We start from the raw sequence: 21,754 nt of genomic DNA, 5'->3' as shown, positions 1-21,754 counted from the left end.
GTTTTGGCGAATCCAATTATGTAAATGGTACTCACCTTAGAAAATCGTATTTTCACCTACACACAGTTGTGGATTTCCATTGCTTGCCTTAAACCATGGTCTATGAAACTGATCAGAGGCCTTAGTGACAAAACAACCCTAACCTATTAATATCTATTGCCTAAATTTAGGATCTGCATCAAATTAGATCCTTTGTATTTTGCAATTTTATAAAATGTTAGTTTGTGGATTTGTTATTCTCAGACCCTTAAAGTAATCATGTGTTCTTCATTCTAATATTTTTTTTTTTTCAAGAAAATCTCTATCTTATTAGTCTCCTTCGTGGCCGCTTGGGCTTTTGTGACTCAATGCTCCTCATCCCCATGGCCTGAATGGCAACAAAGGAGACTAATATCTTAGTGAATGTTATTAATTGAGTAAAATAATGGTAGATCAAAAAAAACAAAAGATAGTTTTAATTCAGTAAACAATCAAACAGATCAAAATAAATAACTGAAAGGTTATTCAATGGCTGTCAGCTAAATCTATATGCATTTTTCTAAAAAACATTTACAAGCTGTAATAAATGTAGGGGTTAGTATCTGTGTACTGCATATCTTTTGTGGTTCAAGTTTACAGTATGTCTACTTAAATGAGTAGAAGTGTTTTATCAAGTTTAAACAAGAGCTAAGTGTTTTAGACTTGACAAAACACAAACTGCAAGATGTCTGATTTCAATGATAAGTAAGATGAAGATGAGCGCTAAAAAAACTTTGCCATGTTTTATCAGATTTAAAGACACTCAAGAAGCAACATCTTTTGTATTTTTTCATGAATTGTTAGCAAGTCTTTGACCCATGGATTAAAGTTTTGAGGACTTTCTTTTGTGTTTGGTAATGCAGGATGAGCATCAAACAAGAAACTTAATATTAAAGGGAAGCATAATATAACAATAATTATTGTTTAATACTTTCACTCAACAAAACGAGGACTGTGATTGGTTGATTATTGGTCACATGTCCCTGATCAAATACAAATGTATCCTGACCAGATGCAATTCCCCAGTTGTTGCCCTGTCAGTTTTTTGTTTCTTTCTTTCACTGTGACTGTTGAAGGGAAAAGTCTTAATATCTAACAAAGCAGTTAATGTATGGTCCCTTGGGAAACTAGTTAGTTTTGTTTTCCCTCGAGTCCTGATGTTTCCCGAGACAAAGGACTCGAGGGGAAACAAAACTAACTGTTTCCCCTGGAACCATACATTAAGTGTAAATTATTACTAATGGGGAAAAGATTGGAGTTTTGAAAGAAAGATTCCTCTATGAAATGATTCATCTAGCACGTGAGCCCAAGCGGATATTCCTTTTGTGCTTGTTGATCCATTTATACAGACTTGATAGATCCAGGTCTTCAAGTCTGTCCCTCTTAAAGTCATTGAACGTTTGGTAGTGCCGTCCATCAGTTTCTGTGAAAACATCCAAGTCAACAGCCCTGTTAACAAGTTCTACTATGTCTTTATCAGGTGAACCTTCTGGATGCTTGCCTGAGTGGGTGTGTCTGTTCAAACTACCATCAAGTTTGCCTAAAACGGTCCGTGTTGCATTCTCTGCTTTGCACACTCGAGAAATTGCAGACTCTGTCAAATTAGGCCCCAAATTTCTAATCCCTTGCTTAACAAAATTGTTACTGTGTTCCATGTCTTCATCAAGGGGGATATTTCCCCCTTTCACACCGTGATTGTTCACAAATCGGTTCCAAATAAACCGCTCCCTGTCCCTCTTTGACAACAAGGCATGAACTAAGAAAAACTGGTATAAAATCTCAAGTGCATATTTGGTGCTATGTGATTCATCAGCTCTACAATAGAGAAGAAAGTATTTATACTGCCGCATGACTCGTGCACCATCACCTTCCTTTATGGCATCAAGGAAATTGAAAAATAACATGGCATCAGTCATAAGAGCACAGTTATAATTGTAGACATCATCACCGTCGTGTTGTTTGTCTAAGGATGGTGAAGGCATAGCAGTGGTAAGCTCAACAGGAGGTTCATCAGCAACAAATGGTGGATCATGAGAAAGTTCATGAGTATTCCTTCTCTTCTTATATTTGTATTTCTTGTTACATCCAGGAAACCTACATGGAAACTTGTTATCATCTGTAAGCTCTTGCTGTTGCAACAACTGCTGTTTTTCTTCAGCAGTAAGGATGCGGTCCACCAAATTACTACTGTCTTGAAAAATGAAACCATCAACCACCTTGGCAGCAAGGTCATGCAGCAATTCGAGTTTCTTTGATTTCTGGAGGTTTTCAATATTGGGAGGGAGAACAAACTTGGATGGTTTCCCTGTTTTGTTCTCAAATCCCAACACATTCATGGCAGCAGCAATAACCCTGGACTTCAACACTGTTGATAAGAAATCCCTGTCTGCTCTGTATGCTGACTTGACATCACTGCAAACATTTCTCCTGTTTATCACTGTTCGGTCCGCAAACATGGTACACTGGTCAACAGCTGAAGAGCCACTATAGAATCTTGAGTAGATCAACTAAAAAAAAAAAATAATAATAATAACCTCAATAAATAATTATAATGCTGTCCATAAGTTGGTCAAGACATGCTATTACAGTCTTAACCACAGTTCAGTTCACTTCATTTGATTCACACTTTAAGATTAAATTAAATCTACAGAGTATTCCCTTAAGTAACAAAATATTAAAAGAAGAAAAGACAGAAATCATTGGCTTTTGAGAAAGTGGGAGGTGAATTAAGAGGACCATACATGTAGCTTTTGAGCTAAGCACCGCAGATATAGTATAACAGATTTAGGTAAGATGAACAAAACATGGCTTTAAACATTAGTTGTTGGGTAATTATCTTTTCCTGAGAGTTCAGCAGAAGTTCTCCGTATATTGATTGGCTTCTTCATTTACAAATAGCTCTGAATTTCAAAAGTTCATCTTTACAGTATATATTCTCTCATCAATTTGGTAAGTAAAAAAATGAGAATTGAAGCATATCTGGTGATGTGCATACCAGATCATTTTTTAAATGGACATGACTGTAATTCAAGTACACCAAATATATGGACACTTACACTTAGCAATTTCACTGAGGCATGCCAATCCCCAAGTTGCAACTGAATCCCATCCAAGCGATCCTGTGGTGTTAGTCCATTTGCCACTGAAGCTATTACATTAACAGCTCTTTCCACTGTCAACTGGTCGCCTGAAAACAGCTGTCCATCCACTCCAGTGGCTGCATCACTAGACTTGGGGAGATAGGTGTGGAACATTTGCAAAATTGCCAGCATGTCTTCGTTAATATTCTCATCCTTGAATATAAGCCCAAGGGGAACCTGTTGGGAGAAACAAACGTCAGTTGGAAATACAATATTTTAGAGATAAAGATAACAACTTACATGTTCTTAGAAACTGTATTTAAAAAGTGAATTCTTAAAAGAAAACATTACAACAGACATTAAGCATTCACTTTGAACTGAGAGGCATGAATTACAAACATCAGGTTTATATTTTCCAGCCAGGCAAATGGGTTAATTTATGCAATAAGATGTTTTCAGTGATACTATTAGTATTATTTTATGACCCCACAATTCTCCATGTTTACTTTACTCCAAATAATCAACATTTTATGATACATTGCATACCTTTTTGGACTTCTGAGACATCTCCCTTGTGTACTTATGTGGTATGTGGAATATACAAGCATCCTGCAGTGGCTTCAAGGCTTCAAAGTATGAGACTAAAATTCTTGATGTCAAAATTATGTAGTCCAAACGTTGATTCTGCTGATCGTACAAATTGGGAAGAAACCTGGTGTTTGGGATATTTACAATATCCTCAGGATCAGTTTTTCTGACATCAAGGGAGTTGCCAGCAACTCGGTTTTCCACCATTTGGTGGTTGACCCAGTGGTAGTCTTGATTCTGGTTATCCTTAGTCATATTCCTCCTCTTTAACTGAAAGTCAAGGTTGTCAAAGGATATGACGAATCCAGGATGAAAAGTCTTCCTCAATTCATGCTCCTCCCGTGTGGCAGCCAACAATTCAGGTGAAGTGATTACAGCCATTCCAAGGTTTTCCTTAATTGTTGAAATCCTTTCCTTTACTTTCATTAGTTTGGTATTTCCTTCTGAAATCTGGTCTCTGGCAGCGATTAGATCTGCATCATGATCCTTCCCCAGTTCATCAAGTTTACTAAGTATGCTCGAGTTGGAATTAGTAAGTTTGAGCTTGTTGAACCTGGAAATAGTAGCCTATTAAAGAAGAATATCAAGAGCATGTAAGTGTGGAAATAAGATCTTTTTGCTCTTGCCACCTAGATTACATGTAGCTGTGGCTATTTGTAGGTAGGTCAAAAAGCTTTCCAATAAAGTTGGAAACTTGTTAAGTTCAATTAAGGCAATCAATAGTGCCAATAACAATATTATTAGTAATCGCCTAAGCACACTTTGAGTGTTTGTTAACACAGCCATTCACTGTACACAAGGGGCAAGACTAAATTAATGTTTTAAAAATAACTTTAACCTTGTGAGATGAAAACTGTTTTGGCTTGTACAGTGTATTTGGTTCTGTGTTGACAAACATTGTAAGAAAGTATCTAACAATATTGGAAAACAGAGATATTAATAGTTCATGTTGTTTTCCAATTTTATCCTTATGATTTCCTTTGTTTTCAGTTTAAATGTCTGGTGATGAGTTTAAAACAAAAAAACACTATGAACCAAAGATAAAATTAAAACAAAAAAATTTACACTGAAGACCATGTATTTATATTTTCTAAAAATAATTTATCACGCTTCCCCTTCAATTCCCTCTGATCCCACTGACTCAGTTCGATTCTGCCCGATAAACACAGTATAGACGTTATAGAATCAAAATTACCTCAGCAGCTTTGCTCTTCAACAAAATCCCCATCACAGCTGCAGTTGCGTTCATTTCACGATTTCTTTCTTTCAGGAGTATCGATCCTGCAAGTGCAACACTTCCAAACCAAGTGCCTTTACGGTTTGTTCGGCTGCCAGTGTTCAACAGGAACGCGTAAAATATTGGCGCTCTTTCTTGCCATTCTTCGCACAAATTTTGAAGATCAAAATTCTGCAAATCTTCCTTGCTTGTTTTTCTAAGCAATGATGGCCTGCTCTTGCCGCATAACCCTGAAACTTCCTTTGACACAGCTTTTATTACATTGGAAACGACATGAATTCGTACTGTTGGGCAATTCATGACAGCCTTAGCGATTTGGGAAGGGACTCCGTGAGCTAATGCCTTACCAATAGTCTGGTAGGAGCCAACCAGGGTTTTGTTCAAGTTTTTACTCGGATAATGTACATGTAACTTCACAAAAGTGCTATCAGAGCATCCAGGTTTTGACAAATGGAAGTCCTTCGACACGTTGCGAAGATCGCCATGAACATCGCCCTGACTGTCAGAAAAAGCATTATTCATGGTTTGAATGGGTGAAATTCCGGTTAAGAGGAATGCTTGTCTGCTTGATGAAACAGGAGTCGACTGAGCTAGCGGTGGACGTGTAGTATAAGAAGTACAAGCGGCAGGATCGGAATAAACATGTGAAGTTTCCGCAGAGAACCGAAGACTTTTCGCAGCACTCACTCGCACATCTCCATTGTTGATCGCGGTCTCCGGATCGTCTCTGTTTTCATCGCGTACAAGTCTTTTTTCCCTCAGCTGCTCTCTATTTCTAAAGGCAGTCAGCAGTTCTTGTTTGATTTCTTGAAGTTTTTTCGCTGCTCTTTCGTATTTAGTCAACTGCTGGAAACACTGTCGGCAAACAAACAAATTACTGTCCTCGTGGTATTTCCTTACGTCAAATTCCAGCGACGATCGAATTATTCCAGCTAAATCAGTGGACGTTTTACCGAATATATACACCTTATTTTTACTGGTAGGGATAGATGAACAAATAAAACACTTATTGCTGCTTTCAACGACTTTCTTTGGAGTATCTCCCATCCCTTTCCATAACACGTCGCATGCTGGCAAGGGTTTTCCCGCGAAAGAAAACACAACCTCTCCTGTGATTGGTGCAGCGTATACAATGACAACTAAACGAGACGCTCATTGGTCCGAGCAAACAAAAGCGCAAAACAAAGGGAAAGGAATGTATGTCGGTTTGAAGCAGCCGCGTGGGGACGGGGAGCGTTGCGTGACTCCGGCCCGAGCGGCTGCGAAGGAGACTAGGGTGTTATAAGCCTAAGAATTACAATTGATATGGGTGGAATCTTACTGAGCTGTTTACTGACACACTTGAATTTGCCCCGTTGGTTACACTGAAACCATTATAAAATAAATGGGAATTGACGCAGCACTTTCCTTGAAAGAACTTACTTGTCCTTTACAGGTGTCGATCAGGTAAGGTAAGCGCCAATCCTCTGATTCCGGTGGTATATTATTTTCAAGCGCTTTATTAAGGTAGAGCAGATCTTTATCAAGCTCTTGACGATTCAGATATTTTACTGGATTTAGACGTTTCACGCGTGGACTCAATACGGCAAAAAAATTCCCACGCGATCGCTGAACCTGTTAACATAAATTACTCCAGAGATTACTTGGCCGTTTCCTTATTTTTTCTTAGCACAGCTAGTATTTTTTAAGTTTCACTGATTGATTTTCCCAGTTCTGGATGTTTGTCTTTCAAATTACATTTAGTGTGAGAGTCACATGCAATTCCGCGGCAATTGTTCCTGTTATGGCCACACTGATGACAGTGACTGCAAATTCTTCCGCGGGAAACGGTCTGCGGTAAATCATTTTCGACTTTAAGCTTTGCCAAATGGTCTTCTGCACTTGAAATCTATGAGGTCATGTTCCATTTCACTCAGATGTCAATGTCATTCTAATTCCAAAGAAAAGCCACTCTATTCTCTTGCATTGTATTCTTTGACCTTACTTTCTTGTGATGAACCGTACCTGAAGTCTTGTTAATGACTAGCATATTGCATTTAGATGTGCAGGGTTTAAGCGTGTCATACGCGCTGAAAACGGGAGGTTCCAAAAATTTTTTTTATTGATTTGGTTAGCCCAAATTTAAAGATAGAACTGAACCATGATAGTTGTATCTTTTTTAAGGGGGGGGGGGGGGGGGGATTATGCCATTTGGCCACAAAACCAACATATTTTGATACGCTATTTTACCTAGTTAATTATTAACTTGCATTGATTGACAGGTAATTAATCAAATAATCTGAGACTCCTGCACATAACTCAGGAAGGATGTACTTATGCTCATGTGGAGCCACAATAGAATTAGATAAATTCTACAAGCTTGAGGAGCCCCTCACTTTAGCCGTGTTTAGAGTGATTTTTACGAGAATTTTTGAGAAAAACCAGGGGGTGGTCTAACTCCCCCCGGAAAATTCCAAATATCAAACCACTTTGGCTTTTGAAGTTTTTAGGTGGGCCCTTCAATCTGGCCAAGTTTCATTGAAATCGGTGAGATGGCATGTATCACCACTGCCTGGTCCTCTCATGGACACGCTCTTAAAGGCCTTCGAGATCTCTGCAGTCAGGTTTAGGCCGGGAACAGCCCCCATTAATCCCAAACGAGGGACGCTCATAGCGCTTAGCGGCGCGACTTTTGTTTTTGCGGCTACAAGAACACTGGAACTTAGTCCTCTTTCGTACACAGCTCCATAGGCATCTCGGGGTGTGTCCAAAAATGTTTGAAGAGAAGTTGTAACAAGACGAATGTGACGTGGCGAGACGGTTTTTATGCGCGGGCGATGCGCGGAGGTAAACGATACAACTTGGGCGTTGTCGGACGGATAAACGGCGGAGAAAAGCTTCGGAGAGCACTAGACTTTGCAGCGTGGCACTTGTTAGGGATGCCGAGGTACAGCGTCGTTGTTACTCGTCCGCGGTGGCGAAGTAGAAAATGAATCTTCACAGAACTGGAACTCACAACTTGTTTATTTGTAGTCCTTCACAGGTAAACTTCAGCGTATTATGGTAACTCGTTCTGGTAACTTGTTCTGGTAATTCATTATGGTAATTCATCAGCTGGTAATTCGTTCTGGTAATTCATTCTGGTAATTCATTCTGGTAATTCATTATGGTAATTCGTCAGCTGGTAATTCGTTCTGGTAATTCATTATGGTAACTCATTATGGTAATTCGTCAGCTGGTAATTCGTTCTGGTAATTCATTATGGTAACTCATGGAAATTCGTCAGCTGGTAACTCGTTCTGGTAACTCATTATGGTAATTCGTAAGCTGGTAATTCGTTCTGGTAATTCATTATGGTAATTCATTATGGTAATTCGTCAGCTGGTAATTCGTTCTGGTAATTCATTCTGGAAATTGATTATGGTAATTCGTCAGCTGGTAATTCATTCTGGTAATTCACTATGGTTATTCGTCAGCTGGTAATTCGTTCTGGTGATTCAAAGTTGTACAACGTACGACCTTCCTTTATATGTTCTGAGAATATTAATTAAATTCGGTAAGCCTTTCAACTAAAATTAGTTTTACAGTAGAGGTAAAATTAAGCTAGACACGTCGTTATTAAAAATCTAGCCTTAGAAAGGATATTGAAACTGGAAATGAGACAGCTGATAACGCTAAAGTTGGCTATAAGAAATTGCGCTGGAACTGTGCAATTATTGTTAATATTTCCTGGATGTTTACCGAAAGGTCGCTAGAACGGAAAATCTAAGAACCTGTATTTAAACAGCTTCGTTCATAACGCAATAACGATCGGAACTTTTGCTCTACGCTAATGAATTGTGCTCGACGTAATATCCCAAAACGCCTAATAGGAGCACGGCTGAATAAACATTCATTTCGACGAGTACAAACACTAAACTGAAAATACTTTTCGATTTCTACGAGACTGAATTCCTTTTAAACACTACGGAGAAATAGTCCTTGTGACAAGAAGTGGAGATATTTGCTTCCTTCGGGTGCAGCTGCAAGCATCGTTGACCTTGGATTTGATGTAGCTTAGACAGTTCTTCAAACCGTTTGCAACTTCTGCATATTACAGGTTCTCCAAGGGGATCCATTCCTGCAGTCCAAAACTCTTGCAGTAGAACTTTAGCTCTATGAATGACGCTAAGAACCCAAGGGGGTGAAAAACAGTGGCCACCTTTGAGAGGAAGTTCCGTTTTGTGAAGGGAAAGTTATCCAGTTAGGCGGTCGAGCTTTAAAGGTGAATGCATCCTCTGTTGCCTGCCATAAGACGCCAAGCGTTGTGACGGACGGTAGGAACCCTTCATTGAAATCAGTGTCAGAGGCTCTGTCTTCTGGTGGGATCTCATTCAGCACGACTGGAGAATTTTGAAACCACTTTCGAGCATGCATTCCAGTTCCATGACACAGTTGTGATAACTGCTTGTAAAGTTGAATTCCTTGATCATCATTAGGCACCGAGTCCATGCTGTCGTCCTTGTACGTCGATTTGAGGGCTGCTCCTGCTGCGAGTCGGTACTCAGTTCTGTGGATCTGTGCATAGTGCTGTGTTACAAACTGGGCAAGGAAGGGTGTTAAGTTCACACCAAATACGACTCGACTAAATTTGTTCTGCAGTCGTCTGAACGCCATTTCGAAATTGTCTTGCAACACGGAAAGTTTCCTTTCTACGGAATAGGAACTCGATAACGTCCGTCTACAAACGTCAATAACTTTACCACTTTTTTCAGTGAAACTCTGCTCTCAAACCTCATGACGGGATCTTCGATTCGATAAATTCTTCCGTGTTGACAGCCTTTATCTCCCAGAATTTACGGGAATTTCCTCCAACTTTGACTCCTCTCGAACAATGTAAGTGTGAATGCGACGACCTGGATTGCTGTCTGAAGTTCCGATGCAAATCCAGCCAAGAGGCGTTCGTCGCGCGATTGGCTCTCCCGGTTCCAAGAAAACAAATTCCCAGGTTTTCCGTAAAGTCGAAACTTGAAGGTCCAGATCGTCGTTCAAGAGTTCCAACTCAATGCGATTTTTATATTTTGGGAGTTTGTTTTTTTTCTCCAGGTCAGGATCCCAAAAGCTTAAAAAGCGTGTCGGGGTTTTCCTTAATTCGATTGCGTTCAAAAGTTACAGAAGATTTTTGAAACTGCGAGAAAAACAAGCAAAATGAACGCACGGAAATGGCCTTCAAGGGAAGAATTTTTAGAATTATCGAATTCCCCGACAGGTGTTTGTTGATTATAAATTTTTTTAGCATCTTGCCAAACTTGACTGAAATCGACCAATCGTTGTTGAGTTGCAACTCTTGAAAAAGTGTCCCCTCCAAGCGAAAATTAAAGTTTGAGAAAATCACGTTTGAAAAAAATTTTCGCTATACAAACAAGTACCGCCTCCTAACGCCTTTATGGGAAATAAGCGTACTCGTGTTCCAGAGTAATCGATTCGTTTACCATTTTGTTGATCTGCGGTGTTTGTTGGACGTCGATTTTGTAATCCTTACGGGAAAAACTGAACGGGGATTGAAGCCGACCTCATCTATCTAAGCTGTTAGACCAAAGCAGAAGCGGTAGAGGCGAACGAAATTATCAGCACAAACGGTTTCTTCAATTAAACAAATAAGACTGAAATAATTCATGATTTGATGGAAGATGCCCCCGACGAAGTGCCTTACCGAACTGATAGCCTCTACATCCAGGAGGGAAACGCGCTTTTCCACGCCCTGAAGAACCTCCCACCGACTTTTGGTGCGATATGCCTCCAGGTTCTAGATCAGACAGTGGCTAAGAAGAATTTTGTCTTTTCGACTGATTCATACCATGCTGACTCCATGAAGGCTTAGGAAAGGCTTCGTCGTGGCTTCTCCCAGCGGTATATCATAGAGGGGCAGGCAACTTAATTTCAAGCTATTCGTTTCAAATGAGGAGAATAAGCTACCGGCTCTGACAACTGTTACTAAGGGTCTGGGGTAGCAAGAGATCGAGAAATGTGGGACAGCTGTGGGAGTGGTGGAAGGCAAGGCGCACCTGCCGGACACATCCGATGACGATGTGAGTATATTAAAATTCATAGGCTGCGTATTACTACAATATTTGATTATAACTGACAAAATTACGAATTTCAGGTGATGGTATCCGAGATCCATGAACTTGTGTCGAACCAGGAGGAGACGGACACACGAGTAGTGAACATTTGATGCTAAACTTAGACACTGTGGTAAATTTAAATTTTTGCAATATTAGTCAGTACATTATTTAATTTTTCAAATACCATTGCCGTTAATGTAAGGACTGTAAGATTTAATTAATCAAAACGATACTTTATTACAACTTTAAAGCAATCGGAGTTAATTTAGAATTCTTAGAATTTTTCTTTTTGCTTAAGCCACCCGCAGAAAATCTCAATTATGAATAAACTATAGCGGATCACCCTCACATGGAAATGAAAACGTATTTTTATTACCTTTCACTGTTACATGTAAAGTGAGCGTTGCTGTTGGTCCATCTCCATAATCATTGAACGGGATGCATATGTAGCTGACCTGATTTACTTTTTCACCAACTGACGTCGTATACGTTTCAGCATTACCGCGAGTTGTAGTGTTAAACAAACTCTCCTGCTCTTTGTAGAATCGATACTTTGCAGGTGGGTTGGCCTGTGCACTGCAAGTGATGCCGACGGTTGCATTCACACAAACACACTTCGATTGACTCGACAGACGTGTGTTGATTGGACGATAATCTGCAATGAATGAACGTTTTAATGTTAATGCGGATTGGTAAGTTTCATGAAGTCACGCATGACTCTTTTTGGTGATCCTTTAAAACATAAAAGGATACTTTTATGGAATGCTTTCAAACAAATTGAACTTGTGAACTACTTGTACTTATGTACATTATTTTCAAGTTCTGTAATTCAAGTTGCCATTTCCGAGTTGCTGTGAACCTCACTATGAAAGCAACGCTAAGTGCAAAACTTTTCATATGAAAATTAATTTTGTTTGCATATGAATGAAAACTAATTTTCATAACAAAAACTTTGCACTTAGCCTCGCTTTCATAATGAGGTTGAAAGCAATTCGGAAATTGTCTATTTATACTTTGATAGTGGTAATGGTGCAACAATTTATGTTGGAAGGGCCGCGACCGTGCACAATCCTTTGTTTTAACGTTCACACTACAGCTGAATATTTTAACAAGAACGTTTCTATTGGCCAGTTGCTCCAACACATTTCAAAATCTATTGTGGTTTGTGCACGGTCAAGGGCAAAAATGTTGACAAAAACATGCAACAACGAAACTTGTTTGGCTTCATAACCATTTTCCTATATTAACTTTGCTAAAAGGCAATAATATTTAGACCTGCTTAGAAATGTTAGTACACGTGAAAAAATGATATGAACAATAATTGAACAGTAGACAATTAGTTGAGAATGTTTGTTTGCTCGTTCCGAAAGGTGTTTGTTTCTTGCTTTTAACTCCCTTGTGAACGTTCTCCTCCTCCTCGATTTGCACGAGGTTGCATATCGAGAAGCTAAGAATAAGTCTTTGCGAATAATTACTAAACTGACAGTTTCTTTAATTCATTGTTTTGTCCCGTTAATCGCAAAGTTCTAAAGGGCACGCTTTCGACACACTACGATAAAGAACGTTCGGTTACACTTGAACTTTTGCTACTCATACACGCCCGTCTTCTCCCGAATAAACTTCACAAACTCGTTCGAGCGGCCATTGGCCTCGAGGGACATATGGTGACATGACGAGAACAAGATATTTCTGAGAGTTGAGCCATTTCTTTTTTGCGTTAAGCGAGGGTAAGCACTCTCTCATCCAGTGCTGCTAACTAGTCTCTTAATTCTCCGCCATCTTTCCGTGATGTTGAAATCTTTCTCATCTGTTGTTAATAACTCTAGGGAGAGCTGTCCTCCCATCTGTCTCATCATCATTTGGATCCATGGTTTCATAAGTTAATGGTGCGGAGTTTATCAAAGCCTCCGCTCCAGAAAAGCCGTCATTAGCTCTTCATCGTTGATGTCAGCTGATGCTAGGATTGCGTAGATCGCTCGTTTGGCTTCTTTTATCATTATTTCATATACTCCCCCGAAATGAGGCGCTAAAGGGGGTTGAAATACTATTTCAAGTGCCGTTGCGCCGCTGACTTCTGAATTTTGTCCTTGTCAGGTTTCCTTGTCAGTTCGCGCAACTCTTTGTCTGCTCCAACAAAATTTCCTCCCTTGTCGGAGAGAACTTCTTGCAGAAGGCCTTTGCGGTCTATCATCTGACAAATTAAAATGCGTTGAGAAACGAATACGGTATTTAAAGACGGCGGACGAAAATTACAGAGGTTTTTATGGGAGGAAAATCAAATTTCGATATAACTGAATGATAAGCAAAGATAATCATAAATGAAAGCGAACTTCTTTAGGTTTCAAAAAATGTTGTTTAGCTGGATCGTTTTCGAAATAAAAGTTCGGACAAATTAAGAGACAAATTTTACCCTAAAAAAGATCCCAAATGTCTCATATCTTCTCAAGTGACTTGAAATATCACTCACCAAAAGCTTTTCTGTAAGAGACAGAAAATAAACGTTATATGGTGGGGTCTTCGGTGACCGCACACAAAATTTCGCGGGCGCTCTTTCCCACGAAAGCACATGTTTTGTTATGGAGTTATACTGTCGTTTCGTTAGGACAAGTTTTCCTTTCCATTAAGAAGGCACAATAACTTGTAAGTACGCAGTATTTTTGGTTGTTCGGTCAATATCATTTTTGTAATAGTCGCGTTGTTGTTATTTCAGCAAATCTTCCTCTTCAACGTGCAATTTGTGAATGGAATGAATACAAGTTATGTCCAGATTAGAAACGAACTAGCAAGTGAACAACTGATTAAAGTACAGATTCAAGTAGCTATGAGTGGAGGCTACATCTACTTTGGAGCTTAAATCTTGCTTGAACTCATCTTCCACCCCTCTCGACATCTTCGTCTGAATATAAAGCTTCAGAAACTGACCGAAAAATCCAGGAAATCGATCGGCAAATTCGGACAAATGAGCCGCTTTGAAAGGCAATATTTGCGTTTATTTCCCCAAGGCGCAGTGATGAGAACAAAGCCATAACCAAGCGACGAGATGGACGATACGAGAGACGTTTTTACTCCTTTTTCCTTCGTTGTTTTGACAGCCATTTTGTAAAATGTAACCAGGCTTTTTCAGGTGTAAATACGCTGTTCATAAGCACCGCAGTTGACTGTTGAGTTGACTCAATAAACGAAGAATTTTTGATCGAATTTTTAAACAGTCACGAAACCGGAGGCGGGGGTGTACATATTTCGTTTTGCAATTAAAATTGAAATATTACGACAGTGCCATAATAGCTGCAACTCCTTTCTTTACTGAATAGTTAGGTTCAATCATGTCTGATTTATTCAGCAAACGTGAGCAAAGAAAAGTTAATGGTAAACTTCGAATTAGTCAATCTGACACCACCGAGCATGGTCTGTAGATATTGGACAAAACCGCAGGCATAAAGTATCGCGCGAACGAAATGACTCGGATTTCTGGTAATGATACGACCTCTAAATGCACTAGTCTCGACAATAAGCAGGTGAATATAGTTTGGTTTTCCCTCTTCCCTGAATCATGAATAATAGGCCAGCAAAATCTTCCGTAACGACGGAACGCTGTTAGAGGTTCCTTCACTCATATCCTTGGTAGAGGCGCCATCAATTGCCCAGTAGGTTTGGCCTCGCGTTTTCGGAACTCTCCGCATTCCTTTTCCCACGCTCGGATTTCTCCCCGACCAGCAATGATCCAAAAGCGTAAAGTCAAATCGGCTAACGTTTGATTTGTTCCGTCAATGCGATGGTCTATCCCATGATGGTTTTTGACAACCAAGGTGGTACCCCAATGTAACCATGGAAAATTTATTGGGAAAAGTGTTTCGTGTGGCGGAATGAACACTGCCTATTAGAGATGTCCGACAAAGCGTAAGATACAAGCTTCAGCAGCTTTGATTTCTTCTAGTGCAATTTCCCTGGCTTTTCGTTGTGCTTTGGGTAAACAGCACTTATTCAGGAAGCGTGAAACCCACGCGTTCTCACTTGCGAGTCGCGCATCCATCTCGAAAATTGACGGGGGTCTAAGTGCCAACCCAATGACGCCAACCCAAGGCCCTCTTCTTCAAATCTTAATAATAATAATAATAATAATAATAATAATAATAATAATAATAATAATAATAATAATAATAATAATAGTAATAATAATAATAATAATAACAATAATAATAATAATAACAATAATAATAATAATAACAATAATAATAATAATAATAATTTTTTTAAAAAATAATAAGAATTCAATAACATATTTGGAAATCAATTTTTGCACACTATTTATATCGTTAAATGGATAACAACTCAAGACATTCTCAGTTTACATTGCATTATCCAGCCTAAAAATACAAAGCTTATGAAAATACAACGCGATACTCTTCTTCTCTCCTCTTCTGCTCTATTTCCTATTTCATTTCTCACTTTCAATAGTTTAAAAAAGCGTCCAAAAGTTAATAAAAAATAAATAAATAAATGAACAAATAAACAAATAAATAAATAAATAAATAAAGACTATCTTAAAATAATTCAGACTGACAAAAAAGTTACGACTTAAATTCTGGCTTCCGCACTTTCCGATGTAATGTCAATGTCAGACATATTGGCTACCCTTCTCTTTCTCCTGGTTCCTCTGAGAAACAGCAAGGCTGATCGTAGAATGGCAAAGGATACCTTCGCCCTCATCCAAGAAATGGTTGTAGCGTAGTCATCTCCTTTCTTTAACGCAAGTAACTCTGGAAGGCGGCTATGGAATCTCTTGCATTCATCGGTCATTAATAATAATAATTTTGTCCGTTGGAATACACCGCCACTGTTCAGAACTAGTTGACGCTTGAATTTCGGCAACCTGTTTGCAACGAATGGCTTAAATCTTCGACTAGAGTTACTTACGCAACCACCAATTACGTCTGAGCTCTCTGACTAAAACAGTGCGTGGATCCTGCGTAGGAAAGGGCAGTGTTTAAGGCCTTCAAGATCTCCTCAGTCAGGTTTAGGCCGAGAAAAGCACCCATCAACTCCAAACGAGGGACGCTCATAGCGCTTAGCGGCGCGACTCTTATTTTTGCGTCCACAAAAACACTGGAACTTTGTCCACTTTCGTACACAGTTCTACCATATACAACAGCTCCATAAGCATCTCGGGATGCGTCCAGAAACGTTTGAAGAAAACTGGAGATATTTGCTTTCTTCTTGTGCAGCTGTAAGCATCGTGGACGTTGGATTTGATGTAGCTCTGACAGTTCTTCAAACCTTTTGCAACTTCTGCATATTACGGGTTCTCCAGAGGGATCACCTCATTTAATTCCTGCAGTTCAAAACTGTTGCAGTAGAATTTTAGCTCTATGAATGGCACTAAGAACCCGAGGGTGTGAAAAAGGGTGGCCACCTTTGAGAGGAAGTTCGGTTTTGTGAAGGAAAAGTTATCCAGTTAGGCAGTCGAGCTTTAAAGGTGAATGCATCCTCTGCTATCTGCCATAAGACGCCAAGGGTTGCGACGGACGGTAGGAACCCTTCATTCAAATCAAAGTCAGAGGCTCTGTCTTCTGATGGGATCTCATTCAGCACGACTAGAGAGTTTGAAAGTCACTTTTGAGCATGCATTCCAGCTCCATGACACAGTTGTGATAACTGCTTGTAAAGTTGAATTCCTTGATCATCATTAGGCATCGAGTCCACGCTGTCGTCCATGTACGTCGATTTGAGGGCTGCTTCTGCTTGGAGTCGGTATTCAGTTCTGTGGATCTGCGCATAGTGCTGTGTTACAAACTGGACAAGGAAAGGTGTTAAGTTCACGCCAAATATTACTCGACTGAATTCGTACTGAAGTCGTCTGAACGCCATTTCGAAATTGTCTTGCAACACGGAGAATTTTTCTTTCCATGGAATAGGAACTCGATAACGTCTGTCTACAAACTTCAATGATTTACCACTTTTTCAGTGCTGCAACTCTGCTCTCAAACCTCATGACGGGTTCTTCCGTGTTAATAGCCTCTTTCTTCCAGAATTTATGGCAATTTCCTCCAACTTTGACTCCTCTCGAACAAAGTAAGTGTGAATGGTATTAGTTTGAATGCGACGACCTGTATTTTTGTCTGAAGTTCCGATGCAAGTCCAGCCAAGAGGCATTCGTCGCGCGATTGGCTCTCACGGTAAGCCTTGCACGTCTTCATGAGAGTAATGCAAGTCTAGGCGATCGACGCCAATGGGGATTTCAACAATCGGACGAGCTGAACTTTGTTTCGGAAACTGAATGACTTGAAGATATTTCCATTTTCCTGACTCTTTTCCCCAATCGATTATGCGCAAGCTACCGGTAACTCGGTCTGTTGTGAACTCGTTAATCTTCCTACTAATTTTGCCATCCAAACTTTCTACTTCCAGTTCAACAGGTATTGAAAGTTTCAGTCCTTCCATTGAAACTGGATCTGTTATTCTTGCATCACCCACTCTCGCAGAGTATCGACTGATTCGACTTTGAAATTCTCGAAGACACATCGATGATATGAAACTTTTTATGATAATTCATGAAAGCAAAGAAGCCAAACAAAATCGTGTACAAAAAGCTTGTGGATAAAAAAAGGAAACAACCTTTAAATAGCGAAATTAAAAGGTCAGTGAACTGTTAAACCGAACAAAATGAACCTGTTAACTGGGCAGCCTGGTAACGAAAACCCTTTCAATGTCCAAAAAAATTTGCAAACTCTTAGTTTTTCAATTTGCTTTTTATCCATCAATAATTTCCTGAGAAAAATAAATATTATTGATAATGACTTTTGCAGTCTCTGCCAAAGGAAAGGAGAAACATTGATTTATTTATTCTGGATTGCACCGTAACCTCCCTTTTCTGGCAAGCTTTAAAGAGTGGTTGCCATACGTAAACGCCCCCCCCCCCCCCCCCCAACTTTTGATTTATCACTCACGTTGGTTATCGGTTTAAAACCCCAGCTTTTGAAATACAAATTTCATTATTTTCTATTTTTGGTCGCGAGATTCTACATTTGGACCTGTAGGACGTCCTGACAATGTCCGAGAATAGAAGGCTTTCCCCTTTTCCCCTAACATTTCAAATTTTAAAAGCTGTTAATAAAAAAATTATCTGTTGCAAAGGAGACCGCGTGCTCATCACATATCTGAAACTTTCCAACTACAAAACAAAAAATGTGTAAGTACTTTACGAATTTAAATTTTACGTGCGTACCGTTGTAATATGTGTTATGCAATAACCGATTTATTTTGTCAGTTTTGTATCGTAAACATTCTATTGTTGAAGAAAATAATTTAAATTAAAAAAAAGACATTCGTCTCGCACTTTACCACGTCTTGGGGGATGATCATCATCAGTTAGCGCCCACAACCTGCGTCTAGCTGGAGTGAAATTTGCTTTTGTTTTCAGCTTCTCTTACTTGAGCGTTTGCTGGCGTTAGATGGTGCGTCCTCATGCATCTCTACACGGAATTCATTGTCTTTAACCTCGTGCTACTACTATTCTGTTTCGACATTATAAAACAGTAAAAGCCAAATAGCGAATAAAAAATTACTGAATAACTATGGAACGAAAATAGCGAAAAAGGCGAATGGCGAAATATAAATTGATAATAGACTAAAATTCAGGCTTGAACGGAAATCCCGTTTAAGCCTGAAATTTTTTCAGGCTTTATTTTCGCAACTACCTAAGTTGCGTACATAACTGCGATGATCATTCACTTATTCATCCTCTCTTGTGCAGTTCAAATATATAAATTTTTATATATTCACTTTCATCTCATCAACTCTACGGATATATTATCACAACATGACCAGCTCCCAGTCGGCTTGATAGCTTGATTGGTAGAGCACTACACCTGTATCGCAGAGGTTATAAGTTCGAATCTCGTTCAAGCCTGAATTTTTGTTTAGGATTTCATTTCGTTACTGCTTAAGTTGTGTATATAACTGCGATGATTATTCACTTATTCATTCTTTCTTCCGCAGTTGAAATATATTAATTTTCATATAGTCATGTTCATCTAATTCAGAGGTACTTTACGATTATGGGTGAAAAGAGGATTTTAGTAAGGGCATTGTTTAACTTGTCCACACTTGTTACCCTTTGCACATTACCAGGCAATAAATGTTACACTTGTTTCATAAACTTACTGACTCACTTTGTACAAACACGTTGACGCTTCTAGTAGCAACATTTCCAAGACCACTTTCAGCAGTACATTTGTAGACTCCTTCATCCTGTTTACCACTGATAGTCAAAGGAAACGTGACCACACTGTTATCAGAAACTCGCGTCCAGACGATCTTTGGCGTTGGAACGCCACAGGCTGTACATTTGAGTGTCAAAACATCCCCCTCATTCTTTGTCTGGTCATTAGAGATTTCTGTAATCTCTGGTGGAACTACAGCAAAATTAACAATGTGAGAACGTAAAATAAAGAAATTTAAAAAAAAAATGCCGTCGTGTATTCAGTTATTTACCTACCTGTATAAGGCCGAGTGCGTTCAATCTCCGCGGCTATTCTAGCCAGTAGATTATTCTTAACGCGTTCTTGTTCTTTCTCATCAAGGACTTTCTTTTCCTCGGGGGAAGCTGAAAGCAAATTGTTTAGTAATCAACTGTTACCGAAATATCTAGCACCAGCAGGATTATCATTCTAATAGAAAAGTGGTGATGACTGAAGTTAAGCGTACTTAAAAGTACGTTTGTTGAACGTTTCATAATCAGAATCAGCACAACATTTCACTTAATTGATTGGAGTCTACTATTCCAAGTGAGTTTTCATGAAATAATATCATATGAGGGATTTCAAAACCATAGTTGAATACATCTTATTCACAGCCTGGGGAATATTTATTTATCTCGTGTGATAAAAATTGCTGCACTGTGTGTCCTGTCGCGAAGACATCGCGGCACTGGTTGCACCAAAGACCCCTCAGCAGCAGGGCCTGTGCGGGCGACGAAACAAGAGCTTCAATTACTACCGTGCTGTTGTTTCAACCTGAGGTCGGGGGCCTGAACTCAAATTTGCCAGCTCCAACGTTCTGAGTTTTAGTTTTTAGTGATTGTTGGTAGCTGCGGCCTGATTTAATCTTATGTTCCTCTTAGCTTATTCCGTCGCGGACGAGGAAATCTTCAGCTCCTCACAGATCAGACGTTCACTATAGAAACTGAATGATGCGACGGAAAAATAAGTTTATCTGGCGATAGACGAGTTAGACAAAAACCACAGAGGGAAAGAGGACCGTAACGATTCTTCAGATGAAAGACGTATGTTTCTCAAACTCATTAATATTCCATCAAGCCAAAACAAAGCAAATCACTACCGTGAAGGAGGTTTAGAAATGTGATATGAATTATCATAAAATTTTGTGAACTTTTGCTTCGAATTTCTCCAAGAATTATCAATAGTTTGAGAAGCTATATCAAACACTCGAGAGAGTGTTTCCTCCTATTTCCAAACACCTCGAAGTTGGTTAAAAAAAAAACTCGGCTGCACCTCGTGTTTCCAACCTACTTCTTGGTGTTTGGAAATCGGAGGAGACACTCTTCCTCGTGTTTGATATATTACATGAACGACCGTAAAGTCTGTTTTGCCCAGTAAAAGCATTTGAACTTTATCTTTTAAAGCCGAATCCCGAAGTATTTTCCTCGTGGCAAAGACCCAACGCGAGATAATATTTTAAAGAAACTAATAAAATCTGATATGGTAATGCCCCTTCTTGAAAAAAAAAAAAAAAAACTTAGGCGCGTTAATGATTACAATAGATAAGGAGTTAAAACTCTCTCGGCAGTATGAAGGAAAAATACAGGCGAAAAATAACCCATGTGTGACGGTCGACGACGTTTTGTGGCGCAAATTAATAAACTGTAAAGAGCATTTGACAAACGCTATTCTTTGGAATATTGATCCTTTATGGGTGATGGATGACCAATAATTAGGAAAAATATACAATAAATAATGGCATGCAAAAGCTTATGAATGTTGCAAATGGTTGTTGATGAAAAATAACGTTTTGGGTAAACGTTATTCGTGCATTGCAGCTGAAATATATAGAAAATTATCTGAAAAACAACTTTTTGTAAGCAGACGGTATTTTTTGTACAAATTGGTATGAAATTTAAAACAATTTTCGGCAAACGCCATTCATGTGATTAATAAAACAGCGATCGATTGACAATTCCAGGGCCAGAAGAGGAACATATTGGAAGGTATGGTATGATAAACTCCAAAGAAAATTTGTTTCCAAACATGCTCCAAAAACCGGTAAACCAACAACAACCAAGAAAAAAGAATAAAAAAACACAACAACAACAAAAAATAGTTTCCAATTACAGCAAACTACAACTGTGTGTTGCCGCTCGTATGTAAATAGCTTTAACAAAACTGTACGCAGCCGTTCAAATGGCGATAATTAACTATGCTAAATTCAGAGAAAACCTGTCGAATAGATAATTTCACTCAGTTGGCAACTTTATGACGACGCCTTGATCTAAAACTATCAATTTGAGAGAAAAACATTAAAAATAAGAAAGCATATCGTCTAAAAAATGAAATAAACAAATTGCATTTTGCTATGTTTTTATTCGTCCCATTTCCTTGCCAATTCTTTCATCCTCGATCAAAATTAGATCCACAGGCTTTAGGAATCAATTAGAAAGCATCAATACACTGAGTATGGGAAAAGAATTCGCCTAGAAACCTTAATTTACAACTTTCTGTGGCCACACTGATTGG

At 39.1% G+C, this 21,754-nt stretch overlaps 3 protein-coding genes across 3 annotated transcripts; all 3 read right to left on the bottom strand.

Moving 5' to 3' along the window:
• Window positions 1–1,292: 1,292 nt before the first annotated feature.
• LOC146455428 (uncharacterized) lies at window positions 1,293–6,191 on the bottom strand. The gene is made up of 4 exons (XM_085094317.1): window positions 4,882–6,191; window positions 3,645–4,253; window positions 3,075–3,335; window positions 1,293–2,525 (listed from the first exon to the last, which is right to left on the bottom strand). The coding sequence occupies exons 1-4, from the start codon at window positions 5,968–5,970 to the stop codon at window positions 1,308–1,310; spliced, it is 3,177 nt and encodes a 1,058-aa protein (XP_084950443.1). The 5' UTR covers window positions 5,971–6,191; the 3' UTR covers window positions 1,293–1,307.
• Window positions 6,192–9,069: 2,878 nt separating this feature from the next.
• Window positions 9,070–9,558, bottom strand: LOC146455427 (uncharacterized). Its single transcript, XM_085094307.1, has one exon. It carries the CDS (start codon window positions 9,556–9,558, stop codon window positions 9,070–9,072), a length of 489 nt encoding a protein of 162 aa, XP_084950433.1.
• A 1,441-nt stretch (window positions 9,559–10,999) lies between these two features.
• LOC146455426 (neuronal growth regulator 1-like) lies at window positions 11,000–19,621 on the bottom strand (the record flags this gene model as incomplete). The annotated part of the gene is made up of 3 exons (XM_085094306.1): window positions 11,000–11,661; window positions 19,175–19,417; window positions 19,501–19,621. Coding segments are annotated over 3 exons (690 nt in total), but the record flags the coding sequence as incomplete, so codon positions are not given.
• Between the last annotated feature and the right edge of the window lie 2,133 nt (window positions 19,622–21,754).

This window comes from Pavona decussata, unplaced genomic scaffold (genome assembly GCF_977016875.1).
Source record: "Pavona decussata unplaced genomic scaffold, jaPavDecu1.1 SCAFFOLD_274, whole genome shotgun sequence".
NCBI lineage: Eukaryota > Metazoa > Cnidaria > Anthozoa > Scleractinia > Agariciidae > Pavona > Pavona decussata.
The sequence above is the reverse complement of the archived record's forward strand: the minus strand, read 5'-3'. Positions and strand labels throughout refer to the sequence as shown.

Coding starts and splice junctions, on each gene's coding strand:
- LOC146455428 (XM_085094317.1), bottom strand. CDS start 5,970: ATGGGAGATACTCCAAAGAAAGTCGTTGAAAGCAGCAATAAGTGTTTT. Junction 4,254..4,881: donor TGAAGAGCAAAGCTGCTGAG/GTAATTTTGATT, acceptor CTTCTTTAATAG/GCTACTATTTCCAGGTTCAA. Junction 2,526..3,074: donor CCTCAGTGAAATTGCTAAGT/GTAAGTGTCCAT, acceptor TTTTTTTTTTAG/TTGATCTACTCAAGATTCTA.
- LOC146455427 (XM_085094307.1), bottom strand. CDS start 9,558: ATGGCGTTCAGACGACTGCAGAACAAATTTAGTCGAGTCGTATTTGGT.